A 19,749-nucleotide genomic window follows, 5' to 3' on the forward strand; every position below is an offset into this window, starting at 1 on the left:
TTACGTTACATTTTTTCAGGAGTAAATTATATTACATTTGTACATTTTGTGCATCTTTCACGAAGCTTAGCCCACAATCCTTTTAAACGTGGCAAGAGTGGTGGAAACCTCTTTTGCATGCCAGAAAACTGGTGTATAGCCTTTTCTTAAATTCTCCCCAAGGTATGCAACACTGGTGTGTTAGGTACTTTCCCATTGCACAGACCTTCTATCATGGCTTCAGAGACGATACTAGCAGAACTGCCTATTTTGTGTTGCAATGTTGGTTCGTCCAAATACTTCTTGGAGTTTTTCTCAAGATCATTCTTTACCGAGGTGACCTGGGAAATGTGGAGAAGACATGTTCTTAGATGATCATTCAAAGTTAAGCATGCGGGTGTACAAGCTCCCTATTTACTGAACAAGGACAACACTTTCTTGCCTTCCTATGACATTGGCCCTATTGTGTGTTTATGAGATAGGATAATTAGATTATGAGCCCACTAGGAACAGTGACAAACAATGTCAGACTGGGGTTCCATGGGCCCACCAGAGGAAATTATTCTCAGGCCCAACCCACATATTCTCAATAAAGTCAAATAGGTTTTGATTCAAAGAAACAAACTCTAGTGGCAAGTGATTGCCTTTAAATTGTATTTTTTCCTGGATCTTTAGGGCTCACTATGGTGTCAAAGCATGGACCCACCGGAGGTGCTCTGGTGGGCAAGTTCGAGGCTGGTAACAAATAGAAAGGTAAGCTATCAGAATTATATTAAGTATATTTAACAGCCTCATTGTATCCTTAGAGTCACAGAGGGGTAAAGCTGACCATACATATGGTTCGAGTTCAGCCATGTGTATGGGGCCTTCTGAATCTAAACTGATGAGAATCAGGCATATTGAATTTCAACTGCCTGATCATTTTGCCCTTGTGGATATTAGCTTTTGCCAGAGGTATCTGGAAGGGGCTTTATCCCTTCTCCCTGTTCACTACATATGCATTCTTGGCCAAGCTGAGATGCATATATATGGGGGGGATGAGGAGACATAGCTATCAGCTGAATAAGTGTTCAGCCAATAGTTTATGGTGAGATTCAGATACTGATGCCCTATCCTCAGGAAAGGTCATCAATATCAGATCGTCAGGGGTCCGAAACCCAGGTTGCTGGCTGATCAGATGTTTCAGGAGGTCACAGCGATCTGGTAAGCACCTTGGCCTCCTCGCAGCTTACCAAGCACAGCACCATTCATTGTATAGCAGCTGTGCTTGGTATTGATGCTCAGTCCCATTCACTTGAATGGGACTGAGCTTTACCAAGGCTATGTGACTGATGAACGAGACATCAGTGGCTGAGGAAATGGCCTTGTCTTCAAAAAGCAGAGCAGCAGGGGTGCCGAGAGTTGGACCCCGCCTATTTGATATTAATGACCTCTCCTGAGGATAGGCCATCAGTATCAAAATCTCAAACCCTTTAAAGATTCTTTCCAAATGCAAAATCTGTAACAGGGCCTCACATCTACCATGTGCCATATTGAGGTATCTATTTTGTAACTGTCATCTCTGCACCTCAAGCAGTTTTTCCTAATTAGAGAGACATCTGATATTACTCACATCATCTTCAGAATCAACTGCCTCTATCACCACTCGAGGTATCTCTCGTCCGTTACAGTCCTTCTCTCTGTCTTCTTTGGCTATACCTAGTTCTGTGGATTTCTTCCTTTCTTCATTGATAAGTCCTACCGAGGCCATGCTGGCTTTCTGAAACAGAAAATATTCTAGTGGCTCTAGATATCAGTACAAGAAACTGTGCTTTATTAAAAGTATAACTGTATCTCAATCAACCAATCTTTAGCATCGTATGGGGAGGGGTGCTGAGGAAAAACAAGGAGTTAAACCTAAATGAAAAAAATGTGTCCCTGTCTCGAGGGAAATCTCACTGTATACTGATTTATTATCATGTTTAAAAGGAAGTGTATACAACCCTATGCAGTGCCTATTAGAACAGAGCACTGATTCCTACAAGAATATCAGACAAATATAAATTAAAGGGATAGTTAATCAGTATCTGATCTATGGGGGTCGGACATCCAGGACCTCTGCCGATCAGCTTCTTGCAGCTCACCCTAGGCCAGTGACGTCACGTTTATTAGTCACGTGGCTGAGGCACAGCTGCAATACCAAGCACAGATGCCGCAAATGTATGGGGCCGTGCTTGGTAAGCTGCAAGTAGGCCACGGCACTCACAGGAACGCTGTGGTTTCCTCAAACGGCTGATCAGCAGGGGTCTTGGGTGTTGGACCCCTGCCAATCAGTACAAAAAAAGTTTGAAAAACCCTTTAAATGAAATGCTATTTTCTTTCTCTAGACAAACACCATTATCCCTTTTATCAGCCTAAACCACATAATAGTAAACTACTGGTATATAACAATAATATTATATTATATTAAAGGGAGTCTGTCACCAGGAAATTGACTGATAAACCCATGATCAATGCCTTATAGTGTTAGTTTAGCAAAATGTAACAATATCTTTCACTTAGTGATCTGTGGCATCATTCTGGAGGAGACGTACTTTTAATCCACGTGAAAGTTAAGTGCACCGAGGGCGGACCCAAGCCACTCTGTGCACCCTGCTTCTTATGCTTCCTCTGAAGGACCATCCCTCTCCTTCTTGATTGAAAGGAATGTATTCTACATAGTCATCTCCTTTGGTCCTGTCATTTAAGAAGGAGAGGGAGTAGCTTGGGTCCACCTCTGTGTTCTTATCTGCTCATTTGTATATAGCCTAAAAGTGTGTTTTTCTCCAGAAGGAAACAACAGATCAGTAAGGCCCCTTTCACACTTGCGTTGTTGGATTCCGGCAGGCAGTTCCGTTGTCGGTAATTTCTGCTGGATACGGAAATCCGTACGCAAACGGATTGCATTTGTTTACGGATCAGGATCCATTTGACAAATGCATTGAAATACCGGATCAGTCTCTCCTGTGTCATCCGGAAGACCGGATCTGTCAATGCGGTCATTTTAATGCCGGATCCGGCACTAATACATTTTAATGAAAATTAAGGCTGGATCCGGGATTCTGGCTAGTGCTCCGGAATTTTGGCAGCACACTACTGTATTTTCTCCGGCCAAATACCGTAAAAAAGGGACAGAACGGAAGACTTCCTGATGCATACTGAACTGATTGCTTTCCATTCAGAATGCATTAGGACCAAACTGATCTGCTTTTTTTCCGGTATCGAGCCCCTATGATGGAACTCAATACCGGAAAACCTTAACGCTAGTTAGGAAGGTGTCATTACATTCACTAGAACTAGACATTCAAGACATTGTGTCTGGTTAAACAGTGAATTTGCTGGTGACAAAAGCCCTTTAACTGTTAACTACCCAAAAACTCCAAGTAGATACCATACTAGATGACTAAAAATTAAATAGGTCAAGATTATTTCTGGAAGACATGCTTTTTTTCCTACAATTTTTGGATTTTTCCACTTGGTATGTATGAGAAACTGGACAAGTAGAAATGTGAACATCAGTCTGTCTTCACCTTCAGGAGGTCCAACCATCCAAGCTGTTACTGGAATTGTCCAAAATAGCAAGGTATTGCAGATCTGTATAACTGTATTTCCAGCCTCATGCCACTAAATCCACACACAATAATGCTGTAGGCTCTTTCTCATATCGGTCAATCAAAGATCTTGAGGAATATTTTTGAGGGCTATATTTAGAGTAGATTATGCAGGTGAACTGTGATACTTGGAAACATAGGCAATGATCTTGAGACGTGATACTGGTAAGGACGCTTTAGGGGCTGAGGATTATAAATGAGCATTTAAATGGTTGAAGATCCCAGCCTACAGAGCTAGCAATCAGAGACACTGAAGAAAACGATCTCCAGGACTCCAAGTATATTCTTGAAGCCTTGCTGTTTCTCAGTATCATACTTCTAATGCCTCCATTAACTGCTGTGTTGGCTCTTATACCAAGTTGGGCAAGCGTAAACGAGAAGGATCAGCTCATCAGATTACAGTTATATGAAAGGTCACAGGAGCACAGTAGATATTTAGTGCTAGCGGTAATACCACTTTGTCCACCCGCACCGGCTGCTGTCACTAGAGTACATTGCACTGACAAAACACTACAATTTCTAGTGCAGCTGCAGGGTGGAATGGAGCATACACTACGATCATAGAGTGCCTTCGCTGGCATACCATGCTCTCAAGTTCATGGTGGCCGTCACCATAGGAATTCTAAACTACATTCAAGGGTCTATGTATTATATGAAGCAGCCCATGCGTCTGTTTTGGGGAACAAGGGCGGATGGCATTCCAGATTGGTCATATCCTCAGTTTATTAGGTGGTGAGAGCTGGCATAGGCACGTGATTTACACAGGTGCTGCAATCTTAGCAATGAAAGAAGTAGAAGAAAATGGGATGGGACACAAGGACCACTTGTTTTACGTAGTTAGGATTGTGATGGTGTCAAGCAGTTCCTGAAAGAAGCATCATTTTGATTTAAAAAAAAAAAAACTGTCCCCTTTTCTATATATCTTACATAGTTGGAAAATCTAACATATTGATAATAAAACTATTTGACCATTGAATTACTGAGTTACCAACAGCACATCAGCTTCCCTAAATAACGCACCCGCACAAAAAAATAACGCACCCAGATAGAAATGTCAGATTTCTGCTAAATTCGACATACAGTTATATGTCTCAGGCAGATATGTAAAGGTTTACAGGTGTGGTCTGATTAGACACTGGGTCTTGCCACAAGAAGGTGCAAAAGTGCTTCCCACACTGCCTTATAAAAAGGCTCTCAGAGGCTACTTTTGGGTAGTGTACCTTGGGGTATGGTATCACTGACTGATAGACATGTCTCTACAGCACACTCAAAGACATTTTGTCCAGCTGACAGACTTTGGGACGGAGAACATCATTGGACTGAGAGAAGCAGGATTTAACTAATTATCTGCCATCTAGGCCATTCTGACCTAGCTGGGAGCAGGAGTTGAGAGCAGTGGTTACGCCAGGGAATGAACACACGGCAGACAGCCCAGACAGTAGAGAGGATGGTTTGATTCGCTGACTGTCATGAGCAGCTCCCAAAGTTTTGTTGTCCACCATCCAAACACAGATGGAACCTTCATTACATACCCCTGTCTCTGGTCGGATCATTTCCAGGTATTTAGCAGAAGTAAATTTGGTCATGGCACCCATTACGTGTCCTCTCTTTGACAGCCAGCCACAATTGCCTGCTTCATTTGCAGTGCTGTCGTAAACGAGAAACCTTGACTGCTACGTACTGGAATGGTGTAGTGTTTAGCAGCTAATCCAGTTTTTTGTTTAGGATCCAACAATGGTTGGTTTCAAGTATGAAGGCCTTGTGGTGAGATCTTCAATTCTGCCTTTACTGTAGAGTGACATTATCTCCATTCACTGCTATGGAATTTAGAAAAATAGCGGAGCCGGTGATCAGCTATTTTCAGAACACTCATAGAATAATGGAGGATGACCATGCATGCACATTGTGCTCTCCCTTCACTTCAGGGGCCCAGATGGGACAGTCCTTTTTTTTTCAGCTTGTGGTTTTATGAACTGCACCATGGCCATCCTCGATGTGGGTTCCATGTCCAGAATTCAGTTTGAAAATGGGCAAGAATGAAAATCCACGCCAAAACTGCATCAAAAAGTGTGCTATAAAATGCATCATTACTAAAACACAACCAAAAAAACCTGATGTAGATTCTGCATTAGGTTTTTTTTAAGCACAGAAAATACTCTGTGTGAACATACCCAAAGAGGGTGTAGGATCAGCATTTTACTGTGCAATGGCTAAAGAGAGATAATGCGGCATTCTACAATCAGCTGCTGTGTTTGCAACCGCTGTCAGTGCCTACAAAGTCCTGTCAGACTTCTGGTCTTATATTTTAGGATTTTGGGACCCTCTTTCAATTTTTCCCAGGGCCACACTTTGTCTAAAACCGGCCCTGTATATGAGGAAGATTATTTACAGACATGGGGGACCGCGATGGGGACGAGATTCGCATCGAGTTTCGCTAATCTATACGTTGCCCAATGGGAGAATGACTGTATCTTCCCGCCTGGTGGACTCGGTGCGGATTTCGTCCTCTGGTGCCGTTTTATTGATGATATTATTTTCATTCGGAAGGGAGGAGAAGAATTGTTTTTTAATTTTTTGAGGTTATATAAAAAAAAATGAATACTTTTCACAATTTACTCCTTAAATTTTGGGGATTTAACTATTTTTTATTAAAGAAGGCACCATACATACTAAGAAGAACTCATGCACACGAACGTATTTTATTTCCGTGTCCGTTCCATTTTTCTTTGCAGACCGTATGCGGAACCATTCACTTCAATGGGTCCGCAAAAAAAACTGAAGTTACTCCGTGTGCATTCCGTTTCCGTATGTCCGTATTTCTGTTCCGCAAAAAAATAGAACATGTCCTATCATTGTCCGCATTATGGACAAGGATAGTACTGTTCTATGAAGGGCCAGCTGTTCCGTTCCGCGAAATATGGAATGCACACGGATGTCACCCGTATTTTTTGCGGACCTCAAAATACATACGGTCGTGTGCATGAGCCCTAAGACATATAGCAAGCCCACTGACACTAATAGTTTTATCTCCATGACTAGTTGGCTATTAAATGTACCCAGAAGTCAGCCTATATAGAAATTGTAGCAAAACAGAGGATTTTGAACAAGAACCAAATATACTACAAAATAAATTTGAAACCAAAGGATACACCTGTGACCTCCTCAATATACAAAGAGAAGAAGTAGGAAGCACTGACAGACAAGCACTAATTGAGCATGATGTAGAAAGTAATAACATGAATAAACAAAATAATAGTGATAACACAACAATAATTCCTGCAATTATTTCAGGTTACAATAATCAGTCCAGTATACTTTGAAATATAGTTAGAAAATATTGGGATATCCTCCGTCAGGATAAAATTATTGGAGGACAGATTCCAGAAAATCACAGATTCATAGATAAAAAAGCTCCAAATATAGGAAATATGATCGCACCAACTGTTAAAACAGTTAAAACAACGAATAGCGATATAAGGATTCCAAAAGGTTTTTTGCCTTGTAAAAAATGTATGAGCTGCCGTAAACTGGGTCGTACAAAACCAGTCTATTAAATAAAAGATAAAGAAGGCCTTTACAAACAGATTATACAACATATTACATGTCATACTAAAGGGGTCATAGGAAGAGGAACAGCAGGCAGGAGGCACTATATACAGTGTGGCACGGCAGGCTAGAGACACTATATACAGGGGGTACAACACAACAGGCAGGAGGCACTATATACGGGAGGCACAAGAAAAAAAGAGAGCATGTGCCACTATTTGCTGGGGGAGTGTGTGACTATATCTTGACAGATGTTCTTTATTTTGCTAAAGAACATTCAGTCTGTGGTTTCCACCTTGCCTCTACCACTTTATGAAATTACCTTTGTCACATGCAACTAAAATGAGCAGATTGGTCACTGCCTCCCACAAAATCAACACATTCATCTTCTATTGCTGTAATTTCCCAGGACAGGGTTGACACTATTGTATTTGCTACATCTTCAACACAGTAAACAAACAAAAGGTGACTTGACCACCCAAGAAAACAACCAAATGACCCTAGTTATTGTTTGTTATTAAAGAAACATTTTATAATTCAGTGTTGAAATCTAAATTTTTTCACCACATAGGATAACTACAATAAGGTACAGTGTGGATTACAGTAAGCTCTTTGCAGACACTAACCCAGCATGAAATTCTGAGAGATTTGAACTTTGAAACCTGCAGAATTGTAATTTATTATTAAACTTCTTGAACTCCAGGATGCTGAATTTCCCCTTGACGTTATGTGGATACTAACCACTTGTGTTACATACTGACCCTTTGACCTTGTTCTTCTTGATGTTTCTTTAGCTGTTCCAGCATCTCTTGGAATTCTCTCTCCTTTTCTATGGCTTCCTGCATGGTGGCTTCATTCTGCTCGGCATAAGCCATGGCCACCACAGCAAGGATAAGGTTGATAAGATAAAATGAGCCAAGGAATATCACCAGAACGAAGAAAACCATGTATGTTTTACCCGCAGATCGGAGGGTCTAGGAACCAAAAAATAATATGTCACTGCTTAGCATCAGTTATATTACAGAAGAGCATTACCTATAAACAAAGGTATCCAACCTGCATCTATCCAGCTGTTGCAGAACTACAACTTTCAGCATGTTATGTAAAGCTGAAGACTGTTATGACATGGTGGGAGATGGAGCTGTGCAACAGCTGGCGAGCCACATGTTGGAGAACACGGACCTCCCCCTGGTTCTATACAACCTGGTGGCATCAAACCTGTGTACAGTAATATTCTTGGTCAACCAAACTCGCATTTTACAAAATGGTTTAGATGAATTTGGAGTTTGACATAAAAAAGATTTTTAGCATTAGATCATTCAGGGTAAAAATTAGGGTTAGTAGTATTAAGAGTGTTACCAGTTGAAACAGGTTCTCCCAGTAGTCCTGAGTCATCAGTCTGAACAGTGCCAAAAAGGCCCAGTTGAATGAGTCATAACTGGTGTACCCATAGTTGGGATTTCTTCCAGTCTTCATACATGTATAGCTTTCTGGGCATCTCCTGTGGGTAGAAGGTACACTCATAGTCCATGGTCAGAATTACAAAAAGACAGATCTCCATAACCACACAAACAGCAGAACACATGCTATACATTCCATGAGTGAGAGCTCTGTTTTAGCCACAGGAGAAACAGCAGGGGGCGCTACCAGATATGAAAAAGTAATGTGCATAAAAACATTACCTTATTTGTATTTGTATATTGCAATGATACTTCATATGAAATACCCTATTCTAATAGATTTTGTAGGATAACCCCCTTTAATAGAACTTTTTACTTTCACTATTTAGTGTGGCTTAATGCCTTCTTATATTTAAAAAGTGGCAGGCACCCCACAAAGTTTGGGCACCATTGCCCTATGGCATGTGATGTTAGATGCCAGAGAAAAAAATAGTACATAGGCCTCTAAATAAAATCCACGGCACATAGAGGTACAGTGTGGGCCCATAGCAAACTACAAAACATGTATTATACATCCATACAAGCTTTAGTCAACCTTTATTCCTCCAGGTTTCCTCTGCTTTTGATAAGCAGAATGCCATAACCTGGTATGCTATTCTTTCCTGTGAAAAGCGAAACCCAGCAGATTAAAATCAATGGGATTGGGCATTTAAGTAGGAAAAGTGGGGTCAATTTAGTTTAGTTTTTGATTAATAAAATATGGGAGGAGGTTAAAGTTATTATGGGGATAAAGGGCTATTTAAAATTTACTCCCTTATGGACCAATGTACATTTACAGGAGATACAAAAAAATAGGCAATATGTTAATTGAGAACAAAAAAGTATAAGTAGGATAAGTCAAATTTTTGAAGGAGGGATAATAAAGGAATTTGATAAACTGGTAAGGGAGTATTTATAGTGGAGGAATGCTATTGACTCAACACTTATTTCAGAAAGATATAAGAACGCAGAGGATCAAGAATTTAAGAACTTGTTAAGGATTAAGAAATCAAAAGGGGCATTAGCAAAAATGTATAAGGTGGTATTGAGTGCAAAAAACAATAATGTAACAGTAACTTCAAGGGGCAAATGGGAAAAGGATGTTGGTATAATAGAGGATAAAGTATGGTTAGGTATAATTAGGTCCCCTTTGAGAGTGTCCTTTAAGGCTTCCCATAGAATTTCGAAAAATGTTTTACTGAATCGTTCTCCAGCCCAATTAAAAAGAATGGGGGTGAGAGAAACAGATGAGTTTCCAAGGTGTAAAGAAGAACATGCAGGGTTGATACATTTGTTATGGAGATGCCCAAAACTGTTTAGATATTGGTTTAAACAGTTAATAAAGTATATGACTATAAAAGTGATAGCGACCCAATTGTATGCATCTTGGGTGGCCTTCGATATTTACGTATACCAAAGAGAACTAAATTAGTGATTGGGAAAGTAATGTTTCAAGCTAGATTACTGATTCTAAAGAAATGGAAAACAGCAGAACCACCTACATATGCAGAAAGGAAAAATGCGGTAGATGGTATAATGAAAAAAGAAAAGGTTATATATCAAAATAAGGGGAAGAAGGAGTTATATTTAAAGCATTGGAAATCATGGATTACCCAGACATAGGTTTTTAGTTTTTTTTATTCACCATGCCTTCCTTGTCTCGAGGGGTAGAGGGGAGGGGAGTTTTTTGTTTTGTTTTATATGTATCTATATTTTATGATATAAACTCCTCATCCGAGTGAATTGGAAGAGATATTGTTTGATGGCTTTTATATATGAAAATATGAAAATAAAGATTATAAAAGAATAGATAACATCAATAGGGATCGGTTAAAATCCATTAAGTTTCCGCCCCATGAAAAAATTGATTAGTCAAGGATCTATTAAAAATGTAAGCTTTGAAGCCAGTGTGAACAGAGCCTGATTAATGTATAAATGACAACATAATAACAAGAAGTCAGTTGAGATAACATTAAAGGAAACCTGTCATCACTTTCTAAGCCTATTTATCCACTCACTCTATAAATACTTTTTAATACAATAACAATTCTGAACAAACTATCAGTTCAGAGAAAAACCTAAAATTAAATGTTCCCGCCATATATGTAAATGCACCTTAGCTGAGTCCTGTCTTCTCCATGCTTCAGAGAGGAGTCTAGCGTTCTCTGACTCTCGTAGTGCAGCCATGCCCACAAAAGGATAAGACACACCCTCTACACTGCTAATCTCCACACCCTCTATTCCAAGTCTCGCAGCTGCGCAGTATACATTATATGATCAGTAGTAGTGTTGATCGCGAATATTCTAATTGCAAATTTTTATAGCGAATATCGGCACTTCGAGAATTTGCGAAGATCTAGAACATAGTGCTATATCTTCGTAATCGAGAATATTCTATACTTTTTTTCATCAGTGAGTGAGGTGACTGGTTCTGCACATGCGCGGGATTTGGGACGTGAGTTCGGGAGGAGGATAGGATCTTTAGTTTCTGTCACTCTTATAACAGGAGGTGGGGTTAGAAATGGGAAGTGATGAGGTAAGCATTTCATTTACAGAACTTAAAAAAAGCGAAAGTGGACTGTAAAAGAAGTACTTGGAGGTGTTTAAAAAAAAATAGGATGATTAGGGTGGGGGAAAACTATCTCAGGATGCCCATGGATTCTTATGGTTAAAAACCAGTGACAGGTTCCCTTTAAATACACATAGTTAACATAGGAAAAAAGTATAGAGCAAATGTTATAATGTGTACAAATGCAAAGCTATGCTACTTAAAGGGGTTGTCCCATCTCAACATTTGTGGCATATCGCTAGGAAATGTCAGCGGGTCCCACCTTTGAAACCCCAGAGTGGGACCCCTGAACCAAAGGAGAGCACACTGTGCGTACGCAGTGTCCTCTCCATTCACTACTATGGGACTTCCACAAATAGCTGAGTGAGTGCACTCAGCAATTTTTAGAAGTCCCATAGCAAAGAATAGAGATAAAGCCATGCGAGCATGACTACCTCTTCAGTTACTGCTATGGAAATGCCCAGAAACAGCTGAGGCAGTGCTAAGCTATTTTCAGAATTTCCATACCTGTGAATGGAGGGTGGCTGCGCATGTGATGCTGCTCACCTTTCACTTTGAGAGACCTGTCCTGGAGAAAGGAGCAGGTCCTTAGGAGAAACCCACTCTTATCTCACATAATGGATTGTAAAAGTTTACGCAAACCCCTCTGCTTTCTTCCAGAAATAACTCCACTTTTGCCCATAGGCTGGGTCTGGTATTGCAGCTCATCCCCATTTACTGAATAGGACTTAGCTGCAATACCAGACCCAGGTCATTGGCAAAAGTGGCACTGTTTCTAGAAGAAAACAGCAAGGTTTGTGTAATCTTTTACAACCCCTATAACTGCCATTCTTGCTGTCCACCTAGGTAAATAAAATACACTCACCCGGAATCACTGCTGTTTCCACACAGAAGAGCATCCAGTGCTCCGTCCAAGTAGTAAAAGTTAGCTATATTGACATAATGAAGAAGAAATTTTGTTTATAAACATGACATATAGAGTATGCTCTTCTTGTTTGAACACCATTTTGCAGTTTATATAAAACATTTTCAATAATACTCAACTTTCAAATTCTATTTTCTTCTTGCCTCATAATCTAAGGACCTCTAATGCAGTGGAATGGTTATAGTGTTCAAAATTAAAGAAGAAGTACACATGGAACAGCGCAACCTAGGATGAAGCATGGAACATAGTCTCCTCTTGATCTATAAATACGAATACGGTAGAGTCTGCCTGCAAAGTTCTCATGTGCTGGTACATGGTCCCAATTTACTTAGCTCATATTTTTCTTGGCTGTCCAGCCAATTGTTTAAGGGATGTGCCTCCAATGGTGACATGCTGTATGTGTGGTGGACCTGTCCACTATGCATGTGGTCCTGCATACATGGCCTGGCCCATCACATATTCCTTGCCTCTTTAAATAAAGACCCATGGGAAGCACTGCTATACCAAAAGTCCTCTAACCTTCGTCAAGTTCAGTACAAGCTGCTCACTTTTATCCTTCTAGAGCAGGGATCAGCAACCTTCGGCACTCCAGCTGTTGTAAAAACTACAACTCCCAGAATCCTCCTTTCACTTCTATGGGAGTTACAAGAACAGCCAAGAAAGTATGCATGCTGGGAGTTGTAGTTTCACAGAAGCTGGAGTGCCGAAGGTTGCTGACCCCTGTTCTAGAGGCAAAGCAAATGATTACTCATGCCTGGGAGAAAGCATCTTTTTTAAACTCTGAGTTGCTTACTCGATTATAATCATTTATGACTAGTGGACAACTCGCTGGTATCCTCTCCGATACTTGGCCAGTGGATAGCTTAGCCTCACACATCACTGTCCATGGTCAGCTTCTCACTTGGGTAACTACATAATGCAGTAATCACGTCTCCCTCTGCTCTTCCCCTTCCCCCTGCATCACAAGACTGCCTAATTCTACACTTGGTATGATGATATTTAATGATCATCACTTTTGTCTGGTTTGAAGCTAACAAAAGTTAACAATCACTTTTAAACATGAAGTAACTTTCCTGGATTGAAACCAACTTTGTCATTTGACTTACACTCATCATTGAGGTAGGTAGTCCAGTCTATGGATACGTTGGCAAACAGGTCAGTGTTATTGTATAAGGTTGAGTTGTCATCAAAATCCAAATTCATTGAACTTATCGTCAAGTTTCTGTAATATTCATATGCTTCCTCTGGTGGCGGCCAGTAGACACACTTTTGTCTCAAATTTCCCATAAATAGCTGAAGACCAATTAGTGCAAAGACGGCCAAACAGAAGACAGTGAGAATCATTACATCTGCCAGCTTTTTCACAGATTGAATGAGGGCTCCAACAATGGTCTTCAAGCCTGAAACAGGTAAAGTAGACTATATGTTATCTTCATAACACCAAACGAATCCTGAAAGAGAGTGTACTGGAAACATACGTTATGTAGTATACAGAGGATAGGGGATATCATAGCAACAATAACATTTATGTCCCTTTCTGGTGCTGTCTGACACCACCTTATGCCTAAACCCCCTAGGAGAAAGATCTTGGTGCTCCTATCTGATTTACATGACAAGACTACATTTTTCATCAATGCAGCACCTGTGGAGACCTTATCCCAGCACAGATTCTCACTACCCATTGCAATGGAAAATGGAATTTGCCTCCTGTCTTCTAGCAGCCACATGGGATAACTCTGTTTTACATTCTCCCTTTGGTATGTATCCATTCTGGGCAACATTTGCATGGAATGTATTTGTTCTGTCCATGTGGGTTTCCTCTTGGTTATCAGGTTTCCTTCCACATTTAAAAAAAACATGATGATGGCCAATTGGATCTATGCGTGCTAGGGAGATTGGATAGTGAACTCCTTTGTGGACAGGGACTGTACAAAAAATACATTGGTGCTAAAGAAGGAACAGAAATATTGGGACATCAACACAATTCTAACATTTTTGGCTCTATACACCACCACAATGGATTTGAAATGAAACAAACAAGATGTGCTTTAACTGCAGACTGTCAGCTATAATTTGAGGGTATTTACATCCAAATCAGGTGAACGGTGTAGGAATTACAACAGTTTGCTTCTGTGCCTCCCACTTGTTAAGGAACCAAAAGTAATGGGACAGAATAATAATCATAAACCAAACTTTCACTTTTTAATACTTGGTTGCAAATCCTTTGCAGTCAATTACAGCCTGAAGTCTGGAACGCATAGACATCACTAGACGCTGGGTTTCATCCCTGGTAATGCTCTGCCAGGCCTCTACTGCAACTGTCTTCAGTTCTTGCTTGTTCTTGGGGCATTTTCCCTTCAGTTTTGTCTTCAGCAAGTGAAATGCATGCTCAATCGGATTCAGGTCAGGTGATTGACTTGGCCATTGCATAACATTCCACTTCTGTCCCTTAAAAAACTGATTTGGATGTATTTACCCTCAAATTAAAGCTGACAGTCTGCAGTTAAAGCACATATTGTTTGTTTCATTTCAAATCCATTGTGGTGGTGTATAGAGCCAAAAATGTTAGAATTGTGTCGATGTCCCAATATTTATGGACCTGACTGTATATACTTCTCAACATTGAAACTGCAACACCAAGAAGGGCAAGCTGTAAGGTTATGCAAATTGAGGAAGTAGCAGGCAGGTGTCGCTTAGGTCTGAAAATGATGCCAGTTATCACAACTTGTCTCCAACTGAGAGGAACAAAATCCTTGAATGGAGAGACCTTGATTTATCACTCTGGCAGATCGCTACACCCCTATGCCAAGATGTCAGCACTATTCAACGTTACATGTCCCGGCGGTTGGGAGAACAACAACGAACTGGAATGACACAGAGGTGAACCTCTGCATGGACGAATAGTCTGAGCAGAAGAATCATGCATAGTGATACATTCTGTACTACTGTAAGTAAAATTGGACGTCAAATCCCAAGCCTTGGGTGGCAAACATTGTCTACACAAACCATCAAAAGGTGTTTGCACAACATTGGTTGACGAGCCAGACATCCAGCTACAGGTATTCCATTGACCTGGGTGCTCCCAGGGGCTTAGATGCCCTGATTTTACTAACTAAAATGTTGGTAAGTATGCAGTCAGAGTGGAAGAACATGCTCAGATAACCATTTATAACCTCATTGGTAGTATGCCAATGCATGTAAGTAGGGCTAAATCTGCCATGAGGCAAGATGAGAATGTTTCCTCAGGCGGCAGCCAACCTGCCTCTGAGAGGGAGGCAGTTTGTGGCAGGGCACGGGAGGCTTTAGCTTTTGTCCTCACCATTCAGCCTCATTGGCTGCAGGCCAATAAGCCTTCAGCCTATGAGGCAGTAGAACAGTTGAAGAGGTTGTGATGATATCTTTTGGACCTCCTGCGACGGGTCTCAGGCGGCACGATCACGTGGTCATGAATGCCTGCATTCTGACGCACCTACTGCATCAAAATGTGGCAACTCTGACCACATGCTGGAAGAGGCCTATGGCCTGCGTAACAGACGGCAGCAGGGTAAAGGAGTCAGGTAAGATTTTTTTTTTAATATATATTTGCATTACTGGGGCCCTACAAAGGCAATTTCATACAGGGGGCACTATGGGGGGGGGGGGGGGGCACTACAACACCATAGGGGGTATAATAATACTTGTGGTACTATAGGTGGGTAATAATAATTTAGCGGAACTACAAGAAGCACTACAGAGGGCACTACAGCAATGCAGAAAGAAATGTAGCACTACAAGGGAAGGTGGAGCACTACAGGGGCATTATAGCACAGTGGGCACTACGGGGGGGGGGGGGGGGGGGTTATAATACAGACCAGAGCTCTACAAGAGGGCATTATAATACAGGGGGCACTACAGGGGGCATATAATATAAGGGGTACTACAGGACGGCATTATAATACAAGCCAGAAAGCTACAGAGGACATTATAATATAGAGTGCAGTACATAGGGAGAATTATAATATAGGCTGGAGCACTACAAGAGGGGTACTAAAAATCAGGCTTGAGCACTTCGGGGAGGGCATTAAAATACAGGCGCAGAGCCACAGGGGGCATTATGATACAGACTGGAACTTTACAGGTGGCATTATAATACAGGGGGCATTTATACAGGCTGGAGAACTACAAGGCGCACAATAATACATAGGACACCATAAGGGGAATTAAAATACAGGCCAGAGTACTACAGGGGGCAATATAATACAGGTGGAACAACGGGGTGGAGGAGGGGTATTATAATACTTGCCAGAGAACTACAGGATGAGAATTATAATACAGGGGGTATTATAATACATGCCAGAGAACTACAGCATGAGAATTATAATACAGTGGGTATTATAATACATGCCAGAGAACTACAAGAGGAGCACTATAATACATGGGGCACAACAGGAGGTATTATACATAGAGCCATTACAGGACTGGCAAGGTGCAACCCTGTGCATAAGGGCATGTATTTCTACACATGGCGCTCATACTCAATACTTAATAAAATTAAAATGTTTAATATTTTGTTTCCTTTTTTTATCATTTGCAAATCATTAACACGCTTATTGATCCTGTGATTTGCATAATTCCATTACTTTTGCTTCTGGGTGTTGCAGTTTTATTGGTGAGGAGTATACAGTGCTGCCCATAATTATTCATACCTCTCGCAAATTTTGACTTAAAGTTACTTTTAATCAAGTCTTATGTTTTATGACGGGAAATGACATAGGTGTCTCCCAAAAGATAATAAGACAATGTACAAGAGGCATTATTGTGGGGGAAAAATAATTCTCAGCTTTTATTTACATTTGAGCAAAAAAGTGTCCAGTCCAAAATTATTCATACCTGTGGCGAAAACCAAACAGGCCTCAAACAACAGGCCAGGGCCATCATAATCCTCACCCTCGGGTCTGCATCCTCCTCCTCATCTTGGAACGCTGTCCGAAGACTAGTTGATTCCATCCTGCTCTATCCAGGGGCGGTGTACGGATACTAGCGTTGCCCTCAATTTTGTAAATCCACGAACGGTGTCTCCGAGCTGCTTCTCCTCTCACTAGGACGCCATCCCACTGCTTGCCACCAATGTAACAGATCTCCTAGCACCTTGATCGGGTACCTCCGTTGATGGATGCTCCCAGTGCTTCCCGAGGACTCCAAGCACTCCGCTCTACACCAAAACCACCACAGGAGCCAGGAACAGCTCTTACAAGAGCTAGTAGTGATAGCCAATTACCAAGCATAATGGGCTAACTTAATCACTACCAGACAGAACACACACATTTTTCCCCAACACACAGAAAAACACCTCAAACCCCCACACATCCCCATAATGTATACATCCATTGATAGCTCTGATCTGGGTGAACAACATATCCAAAAATCACCCAGATCAGAGCAGGGGTTCCCGAATTCCATGGAAGTCTCATTTGGCCAGCTGCAAGCATGGCTTTCCTGCCCAAAACAGTTCCACAGATTTAAGCTGTGCGGCCGGTCTGTCTTCTCCTTCAAAGTTAGCATGGGCCATAATCCTGGGGCAAGAGGCTGGCAACCAGGCCCCTCCAAAACCCAGTGGCGAGGTTGGTTTCACCACAGGTATGAATCATTTTGTACTGGACACTTTTTTGCTCAAATGTAAATAAAAGCTGAGAAATGTTTTTTTCCCACAATAATGCCTCTTGTACATCGTCTTATTATCTTTTGGGAGACACCTATGTCATTTCCCGTCAAAAGATTACTTGCTGGTTGAATAAAAGACACTTTAAGTCAAAATTTGCCAGGGGTATGAATAATTATGGGCAGCACTGTATATACCAAACCTATACAGTTTGTAACCACTGCACTACTTCTGCAGTAGATGGTTGCATTTTATTAGCGCCGTATTACACTAGCCAATGGTTGGCCAGATCATCGCTAACAAGCATTCATAGGGACGCTCATTGGTGATGATCTAGCTGTGTAATACTGCCGCCGATTACGTGTTTGCTCATTCATTAGGCAATTAAGATTTTTAAGCATGATCAAAAATCATTGTTTGCTGGCGGCAGATTGTGCTTTCAAATCATGATCTGCTGCCAGCAAACAATGATTCAGTATGGGGATAAGGGATGGCATTGGTGATCGCTCCTCCCCATACAGTGGAGGAGATCACTGTAACAGCAGCGGTCTCCTCCACTAACAAGCAGGAGATTGCCGGAAGGAACGCTTCCTTCCCAACAATCTCCTGCAAAATGTTTTAATGTAATACAGCCCTAAGTCTTCAGTGTAAATAGAACAGATGCTACACAGCTTAGCAGAAGTGATCACATATGCTGCACTAGTTTACACTAGGCTGTGGAATTCATTGTATAATGCTCCCTTGGGGCCTTTTGGATATGTTCCCTGGTTGTCTTATTTTGGAGAAAATAAAATGCAGCCATGCCCGCCCCTCAGTGATACATTTTGTCACAGATGAAGCATGTGGAGCTGAAGACTCTAATTGACATCTTATTAACTAAAATAGGAACACAGTCAAGATCTAATTAAAGGATGTGAATAAGCAGAGAAGATTACAGGGGGTCAGGGAAGTAAAGAAACAAACATGGACAATTTTTGTAAATGATATTGGAGACAACAGGCGAGGAGGTGTGAATATACACTAACAACGTAATGACAGTAGTTGTCACAATATATAAAGTACCAACTTGGGTAAAGTAACTTGATCCAGCATTTACTATTCACATAACTATGTATATAACACTTACGGACATGACTATTTTACAGAACTATGTTGTATGTATCCATAAAACAGCCTATAGAGATCAATAGGTCCGTGCTGTACCTCTATATTCATTCAGAAACTAAGAGGAAAATAATCATAGCATGTTCCATCCAATGCCACATTATGGAGATAAGTAAATCTTTTAGCGGATAATATGGTGCCACATGGAACATCTATGGGTCCATAATACAGAACCCTAGGGCCGCCTAACTATGATGTTTCAATGGGACAGAAGTGCCATTAGGTGGTCACTATTGTGACAAACTGCTGCTGTTTCGCTGTAAGGGTCACAGCCACGTGGCTGCTATGTGGAAGCCTGGCTTTGAGGGTATGTGTACGTGGCAAAAAAATAAGTCGCTTAATCTGCCTCCAAAATTAGCATTCCCATTGAAGTCAATGGGAGATTCAAAGTATTTTCTATGTTTATTCTGGCACAGAAAACATGTCAGAATCAGCATGAGAAACGCTGTGTGAACATAACCTTTAGAAGTGCAATGCAGCTAATAAATTACTTGAAGTCAACAACAACCGCAAAATTTCTTGAACTAGTGAAAAGAACATAATAAACCACAAATAGGATGCAAAATCATACTAACCTGGAATTACAGTGATTGTTTTAAGTGCACGGAGGACACGGAATGTCCTTAGAGCAGATACATTCCCCAGATCTACAAACTCTGTGGTATAACTAGAAAGATAATAAAACAAGGGAATACCCTAAGCTGCTTGATTGACAGACTGGAAACCAATGCCAAGCAGCCACAATCCATGCACTTACCCCGTCATGCAGCAGATTATCTAAGAAACAATGCGACCAAGGCTAGAAGGCCTCCTGCAAGCAACTGAACTATGTGCTATATAGCACTATGTGGATTCTTCAC

The 19,749-nt window shown here is 41.1% G+C and overlaps 1 protein-coding gene across 4 annotated transcripts in view; it reads right to left on the minus strand.

The window, feature by feature from the left end:
* SCN4A (sodium voltage-gated channel alpha subunit 4) overlaps positions 1–19,749 on the minus strand; it is a 154,276-nt gene that overhangs the window by 62,978 nt on the left and 71,549 nt on the right. For all 4 annotated transcript variants that reach the window (XM_044297788.1, XM_044297786.1, XM_044297787.1 and 1 more), the window contains 7 exons: positions 19,465–19,556; positions 13,194–13,487; positions 12,028–12,091; positions 8,514–8,655; positions 7,916–8,128; positions 1,592–1,738; positions 206–320 (listed from right to left, as the gene is read on the minus strand). In XM_044297788.1, the coding sequence (XP_044153723.1) occupies positions 206–320; positions 1,592–1,738; positions 7,916–8,128; positions 8,514–8,655; positions 12,028–12,091; positions 13,194–13,487; positions 19,465–19,556 (1,067 nt within the window). The remainder of the gene's footprint in view (positions 1–205; positions 321–1,591; positions 1,739–7,915; positions 8,129–8,513; positions 8,656–12,027; positions 12,092–13,193; positions 13,488–19,464; positions 19,557–19,749) is intronic.

This window comes from Bufo gargarizans, chromosome 6, assembly GCF_014858855.1.
Source record: "Bufo gargarizans isolate SCDJY-AF-19 chromosome 6, ASM1485885v1, whole genome shotgun sequence".
NCBI lineage: Eukaryota > Metazoa > Chordata > Amphibia > Anura > Bufonidae > Bufo > Bufo gargarizans.